Source organism: Diadema antillarum, unplaced genomic scaffold (genome assembly GCF_040938485.1).
Source record: "Diadema antillarum isolate AM-2024a unplaced genomic scaffold, OU_Dant_1.0 seq00002087_RagTag, whole genome shotgun sequence".
Taxonomy (NCBI): Eukaryota; Metazoa; Echinodermata; class Echinoidea; order Diadematoida; family Diadematidae; genus Diadema; species Diadema antillarum.
This window is the reverse complement of record NW_027272733.1, coordinates 90,798-114,885: the sequence shown is the minus strand read 5'-3', so window position 1 is coordinate 114,885 and position 24,088 is coordinate 90,798. Positions and strand designations below refer to the sequence as shown.

Below are 24,088 nucleotides of genomic sequence, written 5' to 3'. Positions count from 1 at the left end.
TCAAATTCAGAAAATTGTAAGTTTTGACCAATTTTGATGCTCTAACTTCAAACTCGATTTTCACGGCTTCGACTGTGCGCGACTTTAGGACCATTTTGTTGTAGCGGGTCACATATATATATTGCTAATTTATATAGTTTTTGAGCATTTGAATTGAAATTTGGTAAATGTTATCATTATAGTCGGTTGGTATACATGTAGTATGTATACATATATCTATTATGTATGTGCATATACAACTGTAAGTACATTTGTATTTTTTTATATTCTAAATCAGTTTATTTAATTTGCAGTTGTTATTACTTATGTGCAATTGGTCTTCGATGTTATATTGTATTTTGAAAGAGAACTGCATTTGCAGTACATGTAATAAGACTCACCTTTTTGTATCTGTTTAATGTGAATAATTGATGTATTGTATTGCTTTGTTTCGTTTACAAGTACATTTACACTACGGACACCGAATTCAGCCTCTGGGCTGCTATGTACCTTCCTTTTGATGAAATAAACCAATATCTATCTACCTATCCATCTATCTATCTATTCTCTTAATCCCCTTAACTTGACCTGATTGAGAGTTAGACTGCCTATTCAGACAAAACATTGGTCCAACAGTAGCCCATGGGAATAAGTAATCCTTTTTCAATACTGCAATATTCCAGACACATGTGTCAATCGGCAAAGAGAAAGTGCCCTGGTAGGTGTGGCCAGTTGGGTTAAATGCATATATGCACAGTGATGCTTCTTGGCAGTCTCAATGTAACTCTCAAAGGAGACACACAAGAACGTCATTGTACTCCACCAAGGTGGATCATGCAACTTCCAGGTGAAAGTGAATATGGTGCTCTACAAGAATACTTGCAAATACCGTACTGAGCGAAAATCAGAAACATGGCTGCACGATATTGGTGAGTGGGCGAGAGAGGTGGAAAGCTGATCTCGGTGTCGTTGTTGGGTTTTTTCTTTTCTTTTCCTTCTTTGAAAGATATTCCACAGTGGCTTTGCCGGGCAAAGGAGTGTAACCACCAGACTTCGGATTAATCAAACTTTTCACCCCTGAAGGGATTGAGCATGACGAGTTGTTGGAGCATGTAATGCAGTTTTAACACTGTCCCCACACACACCTTTGGCCGAAGGTATTTGGCTTGCCGCATATACAGTAACTTGATCTCTCCAGACGACCATGCCACGCATCCAGGCCAAGCACGCCGCCATGGAGCGAGGAAAGACCGGCTTCATACCCACATACTCAAGCCAGATGATATATCTGGCATTTAAAGATCCGAAGCCCCGATGCTATTGTGTGCACATCCTCTTCAGTGGAGAGTTGGTGCCATTTAATGAAGTATTAAATGCTTGCTAGATGCACTCTTAGTCTCCCCTTCATGATATGAGGTATGCTATCCCATATGCAATTTCAGTCAGTTGACGGCAATGCATACGAATACTTATCATACTTATCATATACTTATTATATTCTATATGCATATTTACTTATCTGTTGATTAAAAAAAATGGTAAACTATTTATCTGTTTGAATACACAAGAGCACAGAGAAATTTACAGTCTCAATGTTACTTCCACTTGCTTGATTGAGTTTAAACAAAACGTAGCGTGGCAAATTTAGACTGTACAGTAGATGCCGTCACATCCTTCTGAAAGCTCTCTAAACAGAATGCCAAAAAAATCTGCTCAGTAACAAAAATTGGATATGAGATGTTACTAGAATGATGAATTCAATGATAAACCAAAATCCTAATTTTGATTTTTTTTTTTTTTCAAAAGTGATGTCAATATGATGATAAGTGCAAAACATTGATATCGATTATTCAGACAAAATGTAACAGCATACTACCAAGAGCACACATATTGTTCCAATAGTTGTTACCTGAGCAGCACTTCACACTAAAAGATATGACATTTTCAAACACTTGATTTACTAATTAAGAATTCATGGCAGTGCTTAAAACACAAACAAGAAAGTCACAAAACAACCAAAAATGTCATAACACATAAAGAGTGACAACTGAAACTAAATATCAACACATAATCCAGTCATTCAAAAAGAAAGCATGCTTTCAGAAAAAAAGAAAGTAATAAGCCTGGCTGAATGAACTGATAACAAAGCCTGATGCCAATTTACAAACTGATATTCACCCTGCGTTCTCTAGTCCAACTATTTATAATATACAAAAGCTTGGGTTGGAAATGCAGCATACCGCTGAGGCCCATCAACAAACTCTAGCATTCGTTAATCAATGTTGTCTGTGTTCAATACTATACAACACATGGCATGCCAGTTAATGTCTGCACTTTTAAAGCCTACTGAATATCATTGTGTGCCCGGGAGAACGACGCGAATACACGCGATTCAAGGAAGGTGTGCCCAGGAAAACGACGCGAATGCAAGCAAAGTGCGTGTTATACTTATGGGCCTCGCCAGTATTCGTGTTGTTCTCCCAGGCACAGCTTCCTTGAATCTCATGAATTTGCATCGTTCTCCTAGACACACAACGATATTTCATTTTAACCTACCCTAACAAAACAAAACTCAATATGACCCTTTTTTTTAATTCAACGTTCTCTATGAGCTGTATGAGCAGATATTGGTTTTATACAAGGATTAGAATAACACCAAATTCCAGTCACATACGTATAGTATGCTACACTACAAGAAGCAATGCTTCAGCTGCATTTTGCCTTTATGTTTTGCAATGCTTTGGATTGTCATTCTAAGTATGCATATGATGTAGTTATTACGAGACACTTTTATTGAAGTTTGCGATCCTAACTGCCCTCCAGACTCATTTCATGTGCAGCAGCCCATGAAATATTAAACCCACCCAAGCCTAGCATTCCTCATCACAACATGAATAGTTTATGAAACCTTGAACAGAACAGGTTAGTATGAAGAAAATACAAACTTATGAGCTTAAAGCATGCTCTAATGACACTACTCACTCAAGCTGGCTATAACAAACTAGGAGGGCATTCAACCATAGAGTCGGACTACATTTGGGGGGGGGGGGAATTAGTAAAAGTTGTTAAACTACAGTCTTAACCCTTTTAGAGGTGTTGTCACTTAGTGGAATTTGAGTTTTCAAAATTGTTTAGCTATCCAGACATTGCACGTACTGGAGGCATGCACGAAACGTTCTGAATGTAGACAATTAGTTGGTTGACTACAGAGAGTCATGAATTGCCTCTGACACCGTGCAAGGTCAAATCATTCCAACAATCAACTATGTATCTCCTTGAAAGGTAAATATTTCATCTAGCATGGTGAGGATACTTTCATCAAATGTTAATTGATTCCAATCCAATAGAGCAGTACTCTATACAACACAGACAAGCTATTTGTTGGCATAAAGGCTCACCACTGAGTAAGTACTCGCAAATTCATGCATCCAAATCCATGTCTACTAGCTCAAGTTCAATGTTAGTGTTGACCATCCATGCAGCAGTCTCATTTTCTTCTGTTTTTCTATCAGATTTTCAATTGTGCTAATGTATTTCTAAACAAAAATATTGACTGTCATTCTGTAGAGTTACAAGCAAAAATCTTCACCACACATAGATTTTGTGGACAAGCTAATATTGGACAACCACCTGAAATCTTTGCTTGTATTACTCATTACATACAGTGAACAAGTCAGAGAAACTACTGCCTTCCATTAAATTACTTTGTTACAAGATAAATGAATCATGTTTGGGTTTTCCTATTGCTTTCCTTTTCTTACCAATATATGAAAACAGGGAAAATTTTGCTTGAAACAAGACTATACAATATATATGATCTACGTTCATCTATGATGTGTAAAGAGAGATAGATAACACATATAGCATGCTTATTAAAAGATTCTGAAATCACTACATGCTTTCCAAAGGACCTCTAATATTCTGGAAGTCAATGGGTTAATGACACTTTCACTCTCTCAATATTCCCTTTCATTTGTTTTCTGCAAGACACTCCTCTTCTTTGCCACTCGTTTTATTTCTTCTTCTTTTTTTTTTCTTTTTTTTTTACAGTTTCCGGAGCCTCATGCCAGGGCCTCGGATAATGAGGTCCATTCATGGGCAGCAGTGCATGAAATATTAAACCCACAGGAATTAGCGTGAGTTCAACTTTCCTTAACCATCAATCACCTCCAGAGAGGAGGTTGCATGGCTACACCTAAATGGACTCAAATCTTCATGGCCTCACGTCTGTCTTCATACGCAAATGAGCTTAACCCGTTGAAGATGAGTCCCGCGTATACACGGGCAGGTGTCTATGGGAGAAGTGTGTTCCTCCCAAATCAGTTCATCCTCAATTGGTTAACACATTCTCTTCAAAGCTTCAATTGTTTAGTGTGCTTTTTTGTTGCCTTCCTTGATACAAGAAGTTTACTTCAAACCTGTCCTTGCCAATCCCCCCCCCAAAAAAAATCAAATAAAAAACACTGCTATTTTTAATTTGAAAAATGCATTTTCACCATAATGCCGAAAGAAACATGTATGTCTTTTCTATTTTCTCTTCCCTCAGCTGTCCACTTTATATCCCTCACCGTGCCCAGCGGCTCAATAAATCTTAAAACTATGTCAACACACATCTCAGCATTAGGAAATGAAAGCATAAATCAAAAGATGGCAGACATGCAGTTACATCCGAGGAAATATAAAGTCTGAGTACATTCAGCATCAGTGGAGGTAGCAGATGGGTACGAATGATACTAATTTCATATCTTATTTAAAGCAAAAATAATTATTATGATCATACTGCTAGAAAACAGCAACCCGAGTAAGAGTATGCCCATGACTTTCTTATCATGGCTACTACTAAAACACTAAAAACTTAGTAATTGGTGTCTATTTATGTCGATGAAGAGCAATTTGTCAATCAGTTTCAATAAATGATGGGTGGTTCCTAATCATGACTGGTTAATGATTCAAAGATACGTAATGACATGGCATAGGAACAATACTATACACCTAGACGTGTATATATCTCTGTATATTTATGAACCGTATGCATATACTTTGCGATCATGTCTGATCTTTTACAGTAGCACCATTTGATGAACTTGGCAAAGTCTTAACAAAGTTCATTTACAACCAGCTTCAATAGTTTGTTTCCTAATGTTAGTTTGTTCACTCTCTGCCATCTCCACCATCGCTTGGGCACCAATATTCATATTATACACAGATCACATTAATATGAGCTTTCAAACACATTTCCAATTCCCTATTTCCCACAGGAACACAATGACTGTCAATGTATGACCACTCCGCAGCAATTGAAAGCATGTCTGCCTTGCAGGCAACACGTGCCATTCCTTACCTTGTCTATTTGCAGGTCGGATTTATCGGCAGAGTAATGGCGATCTAAATCCACTTAGTCTTTACACCAAAACTGAAGTTGAATCTCTCCTTTGTCCACAGTAAATCTCACAATCGTGCCTGATTCCTCCAGCAATGGCCGGCTTTCCAGTGGCACAGAGATAGAGGTGGGGCAAATTTGTAATAATCACCTCGATGAAGACGGGGCAATGGAACCCAAAATGCCAACAGTTTCCTCGCGCCCCTCGAAGGCCAACACTAATATCTGATATTGATTGCCATTCAAACACACTTGGCTCTGGTGTGTGGAAGCGAAATGAAATTTCTCTCAATGACAACTCAGTGTCACCACTCTCCCCTTCCGCAATGCCTGCACAGATGACTGGCTGTGCTATATGTACTGTCAGAGAGGGGCGGGGTGGCAATGCATGTCGGGCTTTTAAAGCAGAAGATAAAATAACAACAAAAACAGTCACGGAGCACACACAAAATAACTGTACCACGAAGGGACTGCCAAGCAGAGGAGCTCTCCAGCAAACAGAAGAGAGTGTCAATTCTGGTGAGCACAAATACCACTACCAACCAATCCAGCCACTAATAAGTTCATATCTTGTTCGGATAGTACGCCGCGTCGCTAAAAACAGAAGCCCTAGACATTGTGTTCTCAAGAACCCCCACTTTGGGGATGAAGTGATGTTACAACCCGTCAACAACCTCGTGCCTTCTCTTTACAGCGGTGTGGATCTTTTCTATGCCTAGCTCTATTCTTTATTGGTTGATGAAGTCATAAATATGCATAGATTTGTGGTAGTTGAGTAACGACGCTTACGCAACAACTTCTCCCAGCCTTCAGACACTTGTCTGGAAAAATGCGGTAGGTAGAAACTATACAGCATGACAGAGAAAATAAAGGTAATGTGGAAAAAAATATCCCAAAATAGCTCAGACTGTTTGAATAAGTGAGGTGATCTGTGCCTATGAATTAGATGCCTTTTTGAAAGTGTTTCCATATTTTGAAAATAATTTGCATTCACCTGATTTAACTTTAGTAGAGCTGTAATGTCTTCCTCTTTATATACTACAACATTGTATGTCAGTGATGTGGTTGGTTGAATAGATGTTACCACTGTACCAGCCAATTCACATTCAACACATATTCTACCAAGAACAGACGTTCTACATGAACAGACGTTCACACCCAAAATGATCTGCCTCACATACAGCAAATACCCAAGTTAAAGAAACTCCAAATTATATATATTAGATATATTGTTCAGCCGTAAGGATGGAAGAAATGTTGCTGTTTTGTTTTTGTTTTTTTATCCAAGGAAGCTGAATATGTCCATATTTGGGAGAAGTCAGCTGATACCAAACATTTGTTGCATATAATTTTTGTGACTTACTATGTTTTTGCCTTTAATTCAAGTCACACTTATTCATGGTGCCCTTTCAATACAGATAATTTAGGACTCGCTGATTACCATCAACAAAAATGCTTCATGACATTTTGCAAGAAAGGGGATTACCAGTGTAGCGAGATGTTTTATCGCCAAATTCTCTAGTCAACTGTCCATTGAAAGTCAAGAAGCATACTCGGAGAAAATGCAGCCACGAGGACATTATCTTCGAGAGGATCTCGCTCGGGATGAATTCTACAATTCTCAAAAGAAATCCTTATCCTGACTACTAGGAAACCAGACACTGATCAGAGGAATTTTTTTGCAAGGATTATCAATTAGAATGATTGGAGAAGAGGGGGTGCATATGGCTTAGATACCATGTGGGAATACAAGCATTTGTTAAAAGCCTCAAAAACGTTTTTGTTACTTTCTCCACATCAACAGCCAGGTCCCTAGCATACATATGTCACTTGATAATCTAAATTGATACCATTTCTGAGACTTTTACCGCATCATCATATCCCTGTGCAGAAACGACAGACCATACCCATTTCAACGTGTAAGAAACACGGACGTCTCAAGTATCATCAGGTTATACATTATTTTTCTAATGTGCCATTATCTCAACATGCACAATCACATAAAAATTCTTCTGGAGTGTTGCAGAACTGGACTAAAGTAAATATTTCAATAATCAGTTGAGTTGTAGATAAACGTGCATATAAGTGTGTACAATCAGCGTAAATCTTGATACAGAAAGCAGGGGAGTGTTATTGTTTGCTACATGTAAGGACATTCACATAAATTTGTGCTCTATACAAAAGGAAAAAAAGATAATGCTGTTTTAAATGTACAACTGCAGGATAAACCAGCAAGAGTTGCAAGAGTTTCTTTCCTTATGAATATCATAAGAAATTCTCAATTTAAGTGGCTCAAGTGCTACATTGTTACCGAAACAAATCTTGCTATAGCAAAAAATTACTTGTGGAGCATCTCATCATGACCAGCATATATATGATTTTTTTCTATATCAGATGAAGATGTGTATATTTCATTAATGATTTTCAAGCATACAGGATTTTTTTATTCAAAGTGCAGAACAGAACATATTGGAACCAGAGGTACCATGCAATCACTATTAACAAAAACACATCTTTAAGTGATGATATACTGCATCTAAAATACGCTGAAGTGTACCACACTGTATATTAGAACATGCTCATACTATAATGTCTGTGAATGGCTTGGTCAAGTGAGGCTTTACGAATGACATCATTTTACAATGCAAGGTGAGAAAAATGGAAGACGGAAGAGATAACTGGCCGATGAAGAGACACGTAGCCATGATTAATCTTCATTTATCTTGTGAGCAGAAGGCTAGAACCTTATTACCATCATGCAGACGTTAATTAGGGAAAGCTGAGTTTGGGGGGGGGGGGAGATACTAAAACGGCTGCTTGAAGGAGGACGACATGTGCTAGAAATAGAACTGATCTAATAATAACACGCAAACATGCCTGGATAATAAATTTTCTGCATAACAGGTGACAAATTTCAATACTTAAATCAAGTGCTATGAATATCTCGCATCAAACTGTTTTACCAGTAAAAGCTAATTCACACATATTATCAGATATATGATTAATAATCTATAATGCATATTAAATCATTGGAGCTTTGGCTTGATATATGATTTTTTCCAGCACATTTTTGGCATCTTCTTGAAAGATGACACATAGATGCTTTCCATGTTGTACTCTCCCCAATCTCGAGTAGGAACATGCCTCTTGTTCACAGGCATTGTCCCTAGCATCTTCTCCATCATGGCTATCCTCCATATGCTGTATGGACCAAAGTTCATCCCTGACAAAACGTCAGACTGAGGAGGGAAGAAAAATTGCTCTGACATTTCAAAAATGACCTCGAGCCCCACGCGCCAACAAAACCAGGTTAAACCGGCACACACGTCCCCTTGTTGTCTTGGGCAAGGAGGGCTGCGAGATGCTCCCGACAGTTATTCAATCAAGTCTGTTGAATATTGAGATAGAGGCATGCCCGGCCTTAAAATCATGTTAGTCAGTTTCCTCTTAGGATTCCCACTTATCATCCTTGTTGAGCACATTTAATCCAAAGTATGCCGCAAACCTCTCCTCAGCAAACCGCAGGGAGATACGTCACAGTTGGCAGTCAATTGTCATTCCTGCCCCAGAGAGGGCCTCAAGTCTGTTTTCCATAGTGGTCAGAAAAACAGCACAATGTGGTTACTTTTGTCAGAAAAAACAGCACAATGTAATTACTTTCATCCATAACTTGCAGCATTCACGGACTGCTGCCAAATCATCCCATCTGAAAGCACTATTCCTCCTCTCCTTACAACCAATATACTGTCAAGCAAGATATTTTCACAGCATGACATTTTTGTGAATTGTCACTGGCATTCAATGCATAATGTAGACAAGAACTTTAGCATGCATTTTGATTTTACAAATCTTGGCTCTTGCAATATTTACACTATTAAAATGCACACCAACGATTCTCGTTTTACAGTATTCACTATGTAGAATTAACTGTTTGATTGTCAAATCCTAAGGGACATCTTAATCAACACAGAAAACTATCAGAACTAGTTCGTAATTCCAGGGCCTTTTCTTTTTTTTCCAATATTCATTATAAAGTGGTAATTAATGATGAAATGGGATAAAGGTGCCTTGAAAATCTTAACCAGCCAATACCATTAGTATTGTTGTCATCTTACCTGTTTTTTTAAAAAAGGGGGGTTTTGATTAAATTGTTTGTTTGTAACTTTTAAATAAAACACCCTATGTAAGCTTCAGAATATTTCCTGAAGGCTTGTTTTCATGGGGCATCCAAAAGATCTGTGAAGGATGCAAATGGCAAAAAAAAAAAAAAAGGAGGGCAAAGTCAAATATTCATATTTTAGGCTGCAAAAGATCCGTGAACCAGCACAGAGGTTCAGAAGCATCACCAATTGTTACCAGGTATCATCTTAAGCTCAGCAGGAATTTCAATTTTTTTTTTTTCAAATTTCTTGGAAAAGTTTACATCCAAAATCCTGATTTCCTTGTCGCTTATTCTTGAAAATGCACAACAAGATGTGGCAAGTGCACACAGCCTACTCAAGACACATGTGATATTCTCAAAATCTTCCCGAAACCTCAAATAGATCTTGGCAGTCTGGATCATACCTCGCAATATATGTCTCATGAAAGGAGGGGAGTTTGTCTGCTCATTTTTTGACTTATCAAGGAACTGTTCACGTTTCTTGAGACATGTTTGGGGGCAAATCTGCAGCCGCTCTCTTATCGTGGTCTCTTTTAACTAGAACATTCGCTAAATGTCCAAAGAGTGCACTCAAGGAGGAGCCTCTGTCTCTTGGAAAATAAACTTGATGATGCTTCTTCGACGTTATCGACAAATAATGACCTTGAAGGTGTCTTCCTTCTCTGTCTGACAGCTTTATTCTGAAACATGTCATGTCAACGGCCTCGTCCGTAACAACTCCTCACTTTCTACACCACCCCTGTATAACCCCTCGGCACTGTTGCATGCCATCACCAAGTGGCAGGGCTTCATTATGTGACACCTCCATGCTGTTAAGACAATCAGCACTGAAATGGCAGTGTCTGGTAGAGTGAGTCCTCGCAAGAAACCAATCTTGAAAACTCCCCCATCTGTTTCATCGCTCGGTTTAAGGAACACTTTGAAAGGCCATTGATCATCCCCAAGGAGAATGAACTGAGCGAGCCATCTCAAAATTCAGAAAAGAGTGTTTAGGAGTTTCCTATTGTAGTATAACAGACAGAAGTATAGCTTTGTTAGGAACCAATTATGCAGGGATATGCCATATCCCTCTACCACATCTTTTTGCTATGTGACATATCTCTCTCTAGTAGTGTACTTAATATCTATTTAGAGTATAAAATCCTCTCTATAAGATAGTTTTCTGTTCTAAAGTTCTTCTCTTCTCAACTGGAGAACTGCTTCTAACCGCCTACAAGGATATCATCTTTTTTTTTTAATAATCAAAGCAACGCAATCTCTTTTTTTACGATAAGACTTGATACAGTGGTGACCTATTTTCAAGATGGCTGGCATATATATGCACCTAATGTACTTGCATGTACTACTACAATCCTGCAGGGATTTGTGGTCAGCTGTCTAGCACATGTGCTACTGTCTCTCCCCACATCAACACAATCAGGCATTGGTATTGATAGACATTCATATTCTGATAGAATTGGACCCTGGATAAGAATCAATACATTTCCACCTATATACAGAAAATGAAACTCCATCTTCCCCACAACAACACTGAGAAAAATCCATACCCTTTCTTTCCTAAGACACTACTATCACTATTCTCAATCAGTAAATGACACATGTGTTGTCATTATTGACTACTTGTTTTCTTGTTTTTATAAAAGTGCAAAAGTTCCACCTGGAGTGGGATATATGTGGGGAAAAAAGAGAGACATCATTTTGCATAAAATAGCTTCATCAATCAAAGGTTCAGGAGACTTGCATTCATTAATGCATGGAGGTCGCAAAACACTGTCAGAAAAAAGGAGCAGACGTATCATGGTTTCAAATACATTTCCTATATACACATGTATGTGCACAAAGACAAAGTGTCAGTGTAAATTCCCTAAAATCTACAGAGATTATATATGTTGGGTAGATGTCCATGGAATTTCGTTATATTGACCATTTGATACAAAAAGAATCAAACCAACTAAATACCTTGTCCAACTGATGATACAAGCGGCTAAGTGTAACTACTGTATTCAAGACTTAACACTGGCCTAAAATATGACAGAAGATCTTGTATGCCCACATTAATCCATTCATATTAATATTCACAGTATTAACATGGAAGAAGACATTTTTGGACAAATACATTAATAATCATTAAGTTAAAAATGGCTAGGTGTGCCTTTTCCTTCTCACAACAAATAACACATTACCTTTCCATCCGAATGGATCATTAGCAAAGGAATGTTGCCAATAACTTTGGGGTGAATTTTACAGCACATGTTATCTAGAGTGACCCAGCAGTGAACTCAAGTATGTCAGCTCCATATTCCTAACCTAAATGCTTTTCCCACTTTCCTCAGCACATTAGCACTAGACATTCCTGAACTATCAGAAAAAAAAGCCTAACCAGACCCCTTTAAAGATGATTTTCATGACAGATACAACACAGCATGTTTCTACAGAGAAAGGGCACACGTCTTGGACAGAAATCCGCTTGTGACTGACGCGAGGGAGGGAGGCCTATGATGACAACTTTCACCGTCTCTTACCCGCGGAGAATCAGTGCTCAGCAGCGGCTCAATGAACAGGGGGCCCTAAAGTTATTTTCATCACCCCCATCAGGAAGTGATGGCTTTACCAGAGGACCCTCATGCCAATGACAGCGGTGGCAGCATGCGGGAATGCCGCCAGTCGGGGCCGGCCAAGCCAACCGCACTCAAGCAAGACCAAAAATTCCTTTGGAACCTTGTAGACTTTACAAGTAACAGATCAAATTAAACACTTGATTATGGAATGAGATAAAAAGATATCTGATACAGCATACACAGCAGAATCCTAGTGTGTAATGATATAAGACTGACATTATACCAACAAGTTACAATATGGGGGGGGGGGAATCAATCAGCAAGTATATCACTACACAAAGTTCACTTTCCTTCTTGATATTCCTGTCACAGAAATGCTAGTGACATCTAAGAATACAATTCATTTCAAATTTCCTCATACCAACATCATCTGCATTTACAGTTTGCCTACATTAACCACATAGGGAATTGCCTCTTAATAATTTTTCTTTGACTAAAACACTGTAGGAATCATCTTTAGCTAATATGAGCCCATTAATGGTATTTTGATGTCTTCAAGGTCAGATCAATACAGACTGCATTCATGCGCTGTATATGAAGAACCATACCGTATCTTGTAGAACATGTCCCAAGTGATCGCATAAGACAAAAAGACGAAACAGCTCATTTGACAAATGAGCGTCATCTTCAAATACTCAGAAGACATCCCTGACACTAAACTGTAAACTATGAAATGTTTACCAGATGTTCACACTCAATATGAATGTTGAGAATTACAATATAAAAGTAATAACAGCCTTGAAATGCATCATAAATCTATAAACGACCACAAAGTTCCCATATGACCCGATGAGAATCAAAAAGCAGCAGAAACATTCAATATCCACAAATAACCAAAACCATAGGTAAACCTACTGTGAGGTGGTATCTGTGATAAAAGTGAGTAATGGGGCACATTATGGTCATTCAAATCCTCTACAAAGCAGTGATCATCATAGCGCCACATTAGAACAGTGCATCATGATGCTCATCACAAAGGTATCTGAACTTATTTATAAGTTTTGTATACAAACACACGATTCATTCATATGATTGCAATTACTATCCAGAACTATGGTTTCCGTTGTGAGATTACAAGATGGAGAATGGTATATCAGTGAATGGGAAGACAGCAGTGGGAAGAGAGGGAAAAGAGAAAGAGAGAAGAAAATAATGTCACCAGTAATGTGCTACAGGTGAATGAAGAACACGTGGTACTATCAACGTGCAATCTCAGTAAATGCCATGGGCTATATCTCACGCTGTCCATTAGCAGAATTGGTAGAGAAAAAAGCAATGTTTTTAATGCCACCACTCAATCACTGGCTTCAAAACATCAGAGATGGGGGGGGGGGGAGGACGGAGGGTAAAAGCTTGGACGTTACCTCTTCGACCATGCTCGTAGGTGCAGCGTGAATACTCCTCCAATATTAAATCAATGAATGGGAATATCCGTGGAAAGTGTGCGCTGACGAATGAGACTGTAGTCACCTCTCGCCTGATGCAGTCAGTCATTCACGGAGCAAACTCGGGTCTCTTCAAGGCTTCTTCACAACATCGGCACTCGTGCACATTCGATACGGGAGTACATGTAAAGTGTGCGTACGGATGTTCTCCTTTTCAGCAGCTTCACGCATGTCCTGTGCTTGACTTTCTTCCGCCCTCTCTCCCTCTTTCTCTACAAGGCTTCACAACCCTCTACGGCCACTGGTGCTTTAAAGTCCATTTGACTAGCTGCCTGCTCCCTCTAAAAGCCGACACACCCTCGCACTGGTGCAATGCCTTCCCTCTCCCTTTTTCCTTCTCTCTCCATCTCTCTTCCCATCTCGTGTTGCATTCTCAGTACAGGGAGCGTGGGATAGGGATCATGCCTATGAATACAGAAGGATGAAGAGGAGAGAAGATAGAGGGAGAGATAGAGAGAGAGAGCTTATGGCGTAGTGCTGTAATTTGTGTGTGTGTGTGTGTGTGTGTGTGATGTGATTGGGAGATGGATCCTTGTGTGTGGGGGACTGTCATGTATGTATTTGTGTGTGTGTGTGTGTGTGTGTGTGATGGGGCGCCATAGTAACGTAACCCCCTGAGCCCACAGCTCCACCACTGCGCCTGTATTTTTGAGTGTGTTCCACTATTGCTGTGTATCCACCTCGCACAGTGCATACACAAGTAGATGTTTGTGCATGCCTCCGTACAAGTGTGTATGTACGTGTGCATGTGTGCATGTGTGCGTGTGTGTGTGTGCGTGTGTCCGAGTGTTTGTCTCGGGGATACAGAACAGCCAGAGCAAGAGAGGAAAGGGTTTAAAGTGATTCACCAAAGCCCTATGGGGAGAGGACTGGATTCGATACGGAGCAAAAGCTGCTGCTGTAGCAGCCGATCTGAATAAATAGTGCTCCGGTCTCCCGTTTTCTATTAGCTCAACAAAACCTCTCTCCGTAATTCATCCCAAATTAGGACAGGCATGGTATGTGGAGAGTGGAAAGCCGGTGGGTAAATTACGCCAGCCGCATGCAAGAAGTGGCATTTTACCGAGCACAAAATTTGAATGGTTACTGTTGAGAGCAACAATGCGATGCTTATGGCTTCGTGTTTTTTTCTGAAGTCCGAGACATGCATTTTTCTTCATGTTCGGGATGGATAGGCAATCTGAATTGCAGATTTGCCTTCTGTGACATTGGTCTGTTATCTTTTATCATCATAAAAACTTGAACATGCCAATATTCCTTTCAAACGACATCGACTTCTCGCCTAAATAACATAGCCTTAAATCCTAGCTTAACATCACATAGTAGTGCAACATTATGATGTGATTTCAGTAAGCAGACAGGAGCAACTTCACCAGTTTTGTTGTTTCCCTCATGCAAACTTTATGAGAACATGTTCAATCAAACACAACATGCTCTTTGCCATGCATTGTTCAAAAAAAAAAAATGCAGAAATTCAAATTCTGTCACACATGCTTTAATGCCAAATTTATCTCTCGCCAGAAATCAAAGAAGTACACATGGAATTAGAAATTTAAAGTATGAGAAAATAAGAAAATCATTTGGTGAATAGAATTATTATTGGTTAAAGGGTATTTCGTTCAGGTAAGATGATAAAGATGTGTGTATTAAGGCTTGAAACCAGCTTGAAAGACTGTTCCGCAACTAAAGAAGATTCTAACTGAATTTCTTGGAGACTTAGGTTAAGAGATCAACATGTTTAATGTCTCATTCCTCGGATGTACAGGTCTTTTCTTCTTAGTATGAAATGTGGTCTCATTTTTCCTATGTAACTTATGTTTTTTAATTACATTGCCATTTTCATTTTTCATTACATTTTCTCCTTGTCTCTGATGCATTTCACTCTTCTCAACATATTTCTCATTCATGTGCTTTGTCCTGCAGCTATGAATATTTCAATGCCATCATCACTGTGAAAACAAAACATGGAATTTCACGTGTCACACCATACACAGTAGGACTTAGCTTTATCTACTAATGTTAGAAAAAAACACATCACAGCACTGTTGCTAAATGTTGATCATTTTCTGGGTTATACAGTCTGTCTGTTTGTTTGTTTGTTTGTTTGTTTGTTTGCTTGCTGGTTTGTTTGCATGTTTGTTTGTTGGTTTGTTGGTTTGTTTATACTTTTTTTTATACTAGGACTGAGCACCACACGATGACTTATCTAGAGTGCTTCAGGAGTAGACAGTTCTTCTTGGAATACCTGCCCATACTGCTTCTCAAACTCAATTCACTTCGCAACTCTCAGCTTCCCCAGCGATGTAAAGTAGGCCTCAAATGATCCGTAATCTGAAAACAACAGAATGCTAATTTTCACCACTTGGCACCCCACATTCTGCAGAACAGGTGGGCCCCCATACATAAATAACCCTGAGGACAAAGATGGCCAAATCGGTATTGATTTTTGTTTCCTGTTGCATGCCGGCCTTAACTGCCACTTGATTGCTTTCCAAATGCGATGGCACTCGATTCGACGAACAGTTAATTGTCATTTTCGATGACCATGGGGGACTTCAACCTGCTGCAGTGATGATAACTTTGGGCACTGGTGAAAGGCAGTGGATATATCAGGCTTCAAAAGATAGTATGTACAGGTGAGCAGAAAACATAGAGTATGTTCATATCTTCAGATGATAACCGTTTTTCTCTTCTTCTTCTTTTTTTTTGGCCTCTCTATATTGCATAAAATATTGTTCACATTATGTATACATTTTCTCTTTTTCATGTCTTGAGGTTATTAAAAAGAACCATGATTTCTCACTTCCTGCTGTAAACAAAATTATCAAACAAAATACTATTAAAAGAAAAATCCTGACTCGTAACAAGGCTTCGGTAAACTAACTTATACTTCATCCAAAAAAAATAATGGTACCTTCCTAACAGTTTTAACAGTAATTGCTATGTGTGAATGGCTATGAAAAAACACAGAAAATACATATTTCTTTGGTAAAGAGCACATTGCACAGCATTCATGCCTATCATACCATCACTCACTCACTTACAGGAAAAGCAAAGTATAGAAACAGGTGGTAGTTTCATATCTAGATAACAGATAAACAATACTTCAAAACTTAGATTCTGGTTTTCTGAGGGTGCTACACTGTTGCACTAAGTGTTTCCGTCAAAGCACTCAACAATGCTCCTCTTTGACTATTAATGGTGGTTTTATCATTGCCACACAAAACAAAAAAGATACAGGTTATCAGCAAAGGAATGGCACTAAACAGAACACAACCCTACTATCCTAGCAAGCATCTTTTTCTGAAAAGGCTCTTGTCCTTGTTTGTACTCTGTTATTCTATTTTAGAGGGCTATAATACGACAGTGGATGAGATACCACAACAAGCCACTGGTCTTGCATGCCTGTATATTATGTTAGTTGATTGCACCTTGTGATTTCACTGTAACCAGAATGTCCATGAAAAAAAAAGAGACCTATGCCTTGACCTGGTGCTTTCATTACTTCCAGCAAATGGATGAAAGAGAGAGAGAGAGAGAGAGAGACAGTGAGAAGAGGAGGAAATCCCATGACTTGACTGCACCCTGGCTGTATATTACATGAACTACAACAAGTCCAGAATGACCCAGCCAAAATCTCCACAAATCCCCTTTCTCGTGCCAAGAGATATCTTAATGCCTCCAAACACTCCACTTCCACAGTAGATCAGACCCGCCATCCCATCCGCATCTTGCTCCTCGGCACCAGCCGGAGGAGGGGGAAAAAATAAGACATCTTGGCAACCTGCTGTTACATGATGGATGAAAGAAAGTGCATTCCCTTGACAGTCACAGAACTCTGATTTATCTTTTTTTTCAGTCATCATAAAACAACAAAGAATGGTTTTTACCCATGCTACAGTTTTTTTCACTCTCATTCTCATCTTCCATTTCCCTTTCTTTCATCTTCTATTCTTCCCTGGTGGTTGTGATTGTCAAGCTCTTTCATGAGCTCCCTTTATCATGAGGCTATTGTCTGTACATATGCCTCTGCCGCACGTAAACCCTCTGCTTCTTTATTTCAATCTCTTCATCATTGTTTTATTCTACTTTCTCACATTTTATCAATCTCATTTTATGCACTGTCAACTAGATCTCTACAGTTTTCATTTTCTTTGGTCATCTTCCTCCAGTGAACCTGCGATATATTAAGGTCTTTCTGCTGCATATTCATCCAACTTTATTCACCTCAGTTTATCTTCTGGTCCACTGTCTCTGCTAAAGTAATTCTACACTACTATCTATTCTATCACCTCATCTCCTTCATCTAGTCCTTCTCTTCTTTGATCTTCCATCTTTCCTCCCTGTCACTCTTCAGCTCTATCCATATTTCCCTCCATTTTCCTTATATCCTTCTCTTTCCCCACCCCACCCTTTCTTCCCTTTTATCTCCCCAACCCCCCCCCCCCCCATCTCTGTCTCTATATCTCTGTTATTCTCTCATTTTCTGCTTTGACAGCTATTATTCTATAATGAATTGTCCCCATTTCCACTTGAGCACTGAAGGCTGGTTCAAATACAGCAGTTGGAATCCTTTTCTTCATGCAAAAGCATAAAGTGCTTATAGATAGGTTCACACAAATCAAAATAGTAACAAAGAGTTGTGTGTTTGAAGGAGTACGTAGTAACTAGTATTCCTTAATAAAACAAACACACAAAAAAAGAGAAGTGGAAATCATTAAAACTTAGAAATTCAACCCTTTAGGACAGAAAAGCATTCATTCTGGAAGCAAATATGCATTCATAATCTATCAAAGTATATATATATACATATATATATCTTCATTTATTTATATATTCATTTTTGTTTATTAATAAACATTGGAAAATAACTTAGCACTAAACTAATTTCCTCTTTGAAAATATGAGCTATGCATGAATAGAATGTAAGCAGGAAAAACAAAGATTAAAAAAAAACAACATTGTTCAATGACCCCCATATTGCTTCTCAAGTGGAAATGAGCACACCTACACATCATATATCATACACACTCTGGGGGTGTCAAATTTCTGTCATTTTTCACTGTTTTCAACATTAATATTTCTGCTTTCAATGTGGCTAAAAGAAGAATCATCAAAATTAGATGGCACTTAAGCCACGAGGTAGTCAATCAGAATTGACACAAGATCTACAATCAAAGAGGCTGCTGGCACGGAGCAAAAGAGGCTCAGTATTGGGCAGCACTTCTGGCTCAGAGCCTTTGAGATATTACTTCTCTGCTTGGCAGTGGAATCATCAAAAATTTTCTCAAATTCCTTTTCAAGCTGGGGGGGGGGGGGGACAAAGCCACTATATATACTACTCCCATCTGAACACATCCCCCTTATCTCTCATAGAGAATTACAAACTAAAACATTCCAACACACAGACTATAATGACTCCCATATGAATATTTTTATACACAGTGATATTTTGATATAGAGGACTGCTTATTTACATAAATTAGTATGGCATTTTGAACATTTCAAGTTTGTTCCTTATTTCTATTTCAGTGCCAAATTTTTAAAGCAAATTCATTCCTTTGCCCACACAACACTTGACCGAGACTTGCCTTTTGTCTTCTTATACACTAGTATGCCGAAAAGGCAACTCTCGTTTTCTTGGAGATTCCTTCCCAACTCCCCTTAAAAAGGGCTCTCAATCCATTTTTTCTGACAGAGGAAGCATTATATTTCTGGATCTACATATCATTTGATATCATCCTATAATCCCCCTTAAACCTTTAAAAATCTTTCAAGATCCAGTCCAAAATAGGATGTCTCACTTTCTCACAATCTAGCTGGAAAAAAAGTCCAAATAAACAAACCCTCTGTCACTTCCAAAGACAAATCATCACCCCCTCCATCACTTCACCAGAGATGCAATCGTGAAAAGAGATAAAGAGATGCCCTGGGCGGTGGGTGGATGTTGATAAAGGTATCGTCGTGACAAACAGAACACCAGGAGCAGAAGATGACAGCTAGCACCACAGGGGCTGATGAACCGGGACCATGTGGTGTCAAGGAAACTAGGGTCATGCAGCAATACATCACCCCACAAAATTCCTCTGCCACGAATACATTATCACACTCTTTGAAGTTCAATAAGTAGGAAAATAAGTCAGGAAAACATCACTTAAACTGGATATTTATGCATGCCTAAGATTTATTATTGTAGTCAAATGTAGTAGGAAAACACTCATGTTCCACCCTAACCCCCAGTGGATACAAGAGTGATATATATTTACTCCTCTAGGATTTGTTTAAAGTCATTGTAAACAGGTTTTCACCTGTTTTTGACATAAACCAAATCTTCCGTGCCTAGTTCTGGATGTCTAAATTATGTGTATGTCATTCAAATGACAGTCATACATTTCCACAGCCATATGGGTTCTTTTCAAAATGCCTCAGAACCCTCTACTGGATGTGCAAAGGCCAAGTTTCCCACCATGCCTGTTGCCTTGCATATTATTACATCCGCCAAGGGAGGAGTTTATGTTTTCATTACCGTTGGTTTGTTGGTTGGTTTGTTTGTCTGTGTGCATAATAACTCCAAAAGTAGTTAAAGGATTTGGATGCAACTTACAAGAAAGGTTGAGAATGACACAAGTAACAGATGATTAAAGTTTGGTAGTGATCTGGGAATTTTAGGGAATTCATGAAGGATTTTTTACATTTTGGCTGGTAGGGTCAATGAACTTGGGAGTTTAGGCTGCGCATTTTTGAGGTTTGCATGCGCGCACTAAAGTGCGTGCTCTAGTTTCTGCTAAGGCGAGGCACACCGCGCAGCTGTAGTTTATGACGTAACAAGAGGCTTCTATATTGATAAATCGGGTGACTTTCAGCACGCATACGTATAGGTGGAAATCACTGATCTCTATGGAAGAACAAGATCAGTGGCGGAAATGAGCTGCATGCTTGGTGGAGGTCTGTGCTCTCAGAATGCTTCTCTAGTTCAGAGATAAGTTCATTTGCAAATCAAAAAATGCTAAGTACTCTGTCTATCTTGAATTTAACAGCAATAACAATACTTCAGATGCTGAAACTTCTTTCACTCAAGCGATTCTCTTCACAGAGGCCACAGATTGTATATATGCATATCGAAAGTGTTATAGAATGGTGATATGAATCTTAACTGGATGATTGGCTGAGAGCTGTCACATGACTAGCCTATTTTGCATAAGGGACCAAACTTACTTTTCACAGCGTGTTAGTATACTAATGAACGGTACTCACAGCTGCTTCTACAATGTATGTGCTCAGCTGCATTGCCTGCATACTGGATTATACATGCACTGCAACTGTTTGTGTGCAATTCAGTTACTGTAAATGTCATGTATTTCGTGAGTCTAATTTTTCATGAATCAGGAGTTCCCGACAATTTCATGTTTTGTTAAATTCTGGAATAGCCAAGATTTGGCATTATTCGCAAAAATAAAAACCTGAGAAATATAGTATGGCATATATAGTAGCTTGGAGCTGTTGCTGGCCTGGGGAATCCTGCAAAAATAGTACTGTGGAATGAAATAATATCACCATTTTATAAAACAAATAATGCACATCACTAAAAAGAGCTCTGGTAAAATTATTCACCCTCTGTCACTTTTGCATAGTCCAAAGTTACAATCTGAGCGGATTATTCTTTCACCGTATTTAATGGGCATTATTTGCATACAATTCATGCGGGGGTTGGTGCTCTGAATCACACCAGTGAACTGCACCGTATGGCCTGTGTGTACGGCATCTATGGCCTGTGCCCTATTCCTGGGGATGGATGATGCAGCGGCTGCTCCCCCCATCTCTCTTGCTTCATCCTCCTGTCAAGTCCCATGCCAGTGAATCTGAGATGTCTCCCATAGTGACCCACATTGTGCACCCTCCCAGGGCGCAGCCGCCAGATTACACACTTTCTCCATGGCAACCGACAGTCAGGATGTTGAGCGAACGCATCCCAAGCTCCAGTGGTTCCCTGCACAGCACTGACAGGATTTCATTCCCGCCTGCATAATTTGAATCAAGGCTACAGAAGGCATTATCTTTACAGGGTGAAAGAGTGTGCCTCATAAAATGAGCAACAATCCTATGCTCCTCACATCAACCCTGCAAGGATGATCATAACTGTGCACTCTTATGAAAAAGACTGCTGCAGGCTATGCTCTATCTGAAATAGTTTTTTGCAGTGAAATTTGAAAGCTAGACTATATTTAGAATATTTAGCTCCTTTCAACAGAAGATGCATGAGTTTGATCGAAAATGGTAATTTTTGTTTAATCCATGTCAACTGGATTTGAAACTTACAAGGTAAATCTTTTGCTCACCTTTCACACAACTTATAAAAAGATTGCATCAGATGCTGCAACAACAGGTGAAAATATTGGACATTTTTACCAATGATGATGATAAGAGGGGATAATATTTTTCAGGGTACTGCCACTAAGTGAACACACAACAATCACCAATACAAAAAATCATTTCTCAGCACACGCATATAATAAAGTATCAGTGGCTTGTCTCTTCATATACTCATGGAGTGGAATAGGAGTGCAAGTGTGTGTGCGTGTGTATGTATATGTATATATGTGTGTGTGTGAGTGTGTGTGTGTGTGTGTGTGTGTGTGTATGTGTGTGTGTGTATGTGTGTGTGTGTGTGTATGTGTGTGTGTGTGTGTGTGTGTGTGTGTGTGTGTGTGCATATTAAAAAAAACCTGAGAGTGAGGCTCAACAATGTATTGAAAGGCAGCTGAAATTTGTCATCAGACACAAGACCTCTTCTGACCTGCAAGTGGGTTAGTCATCCTTAGTCATGTGATGGGATGCAGCAGTAGTGTCCCTCCAGCTACCCCCCCCCCCCCCCCATCTCTAACGAGGCTGGCTAAAATACTGGGCTCTTTTCATGGTTATCGCAGACGCATCTATTCTACTTGTCTATGTACACATCTATGTACATTACGTGTACCTCAACCATAGAGCAAAGTCTCCTCACCAAACTAGGTGAATCTCTACACAGGTACATGAACATGCGCACATGTTGGCGTATTTTGCATTTTAAATTTCCCTTTTTGGTTTCTTTTGGTCAGTTACTTTGGTTGGTGATGAGGTCAAATGGACTTCGTCTATGATAAGTTTTCAGCTGCAGCCAACTACATGAATTACTTACAGTGCTAACCAGCATGTATTCAAACATTTATCTTTGTCTTTTCAGTGTCCAGTGTATAAAATGAGACTTGTCGTGGGTCAAAACAAATATTTCATCTTATTCAATCAAAAGTTAAGAGTTTACCAATAACATATTTGATTATGGAAAGAGCTATAAACTTCACTGTGCATGATCAAATGCAATACATGAGTACCTAAAAACAAAATGCATCATAGTTTCCTTGGGTAAAACAGAAAATGTGCATTAATTACATGATCACAATGTCACATAGATTGAAGACTCAAAGAAAAAATCAACACAGTAACTAATATTGATGCAGTCATCAATTCCTACAGTTTTTTTCTTTGTTTGTATTGTTTGTGTTGTTGTTGTTGTTGTTGTTGTTGTTGTTGTTGTTGTTGTTGTTGTTGTTGTTGTTGTTGTTGTTGTTGTTGTTGTTGTTGTTGTTGTTGTTGTTGTTGTTGTTGTTGTTGTTGTTGTGCATGATACCATCATCTCACTCATAAAGATGTTAGCCCGTTGAGGACGAGTCCCGAGTATATACTCAGGCAGGTGTCTATGGGAAATGCGTGTTGTAGCAAAATCAAACCGTCCTAAACAGGTTAAGAAGGTTTCAAACTTTGGTTAAAGAGGTCATACACCCCTTCTTCTTGTTCTTCTGCAACATGGGATATATCATTGTCTTCTCCCTCCCCATACCCCTCAAATAATGATTATCATTTTTTTTTAAAAAGGTAGGTTCATCGTCGTATATAGTAGTCAAATAAAAATTCAGCAGAGTTGCGCAGGGTTCAGCGGCTATTGATAAAGCTGGGGTAAATTGCATCCAGGAATGATAATATCGACATCTCCCTGTCTCCCTCTCTCCCCCTCCCTCTCTAATATATATCCTTCTAATCTCTACCTCTCTTTTCTCTCTCTCTGTCAACACAGCATCTATCTACCTAACTTTATCTGCAGCTCAGACAAATACATACACACACACTATTCTCCATTCTCTCTGTCCCTCTCTCTAATATATATATTTCCTTTTCATATCTACCTCTCTTTTCTGTCTCTGTCAACATAGATACATATCTATCTTTATGTGTATCTCAACCACACACACAAGCACACACATACAGGCATATAATACTCTCTCTCTCTCATCCTATATCTATCTCTTGCTCTGTATCCAACTTTCTCTCTCTCTCTCTCTCCTACATTAAACCCTCATGATGCCTCCATTTCTTACCATCCCCTCCGTCTCCTTCCTAATCAAATGTCGCATCAAATTTATCTTCACCCTCTGGCTCCCACTTTCCGATGATTATCTCAAAGTATTCCTCC

General features: G+C 39.0%; 1 protein-coding gene across 2 annotated transcripts in view; it reads right to left on the bottom strand.

Moving 5' to 3' along the window:
- LOC139713888 (uncharacterized) overlaps positions 1–24,088 on the bottom strand; it is a 303,947-nt gene that overhangs the window by 214,955 nt on the left and 64,904 nt on the right. The window contains exon 1 of one of the 2 annotated variants that reach the window (XM_071625599.1): positions 13,504–13,998. The exons of the other annotated variant lie outside the window; for it this stretch is intronic. Coding sequence (XP_071481700.1) covers positions 13,504–13,515 — 12 coding nt within the window. The 5' untranslated portion in view covers positions 13,516–13,998. Of the gene's footprint in view, positions 1–13,503; positions 13,999–24,088 lie in introns of those variants that run through there. 2 annotated transcript variants of the gene reach the window in all.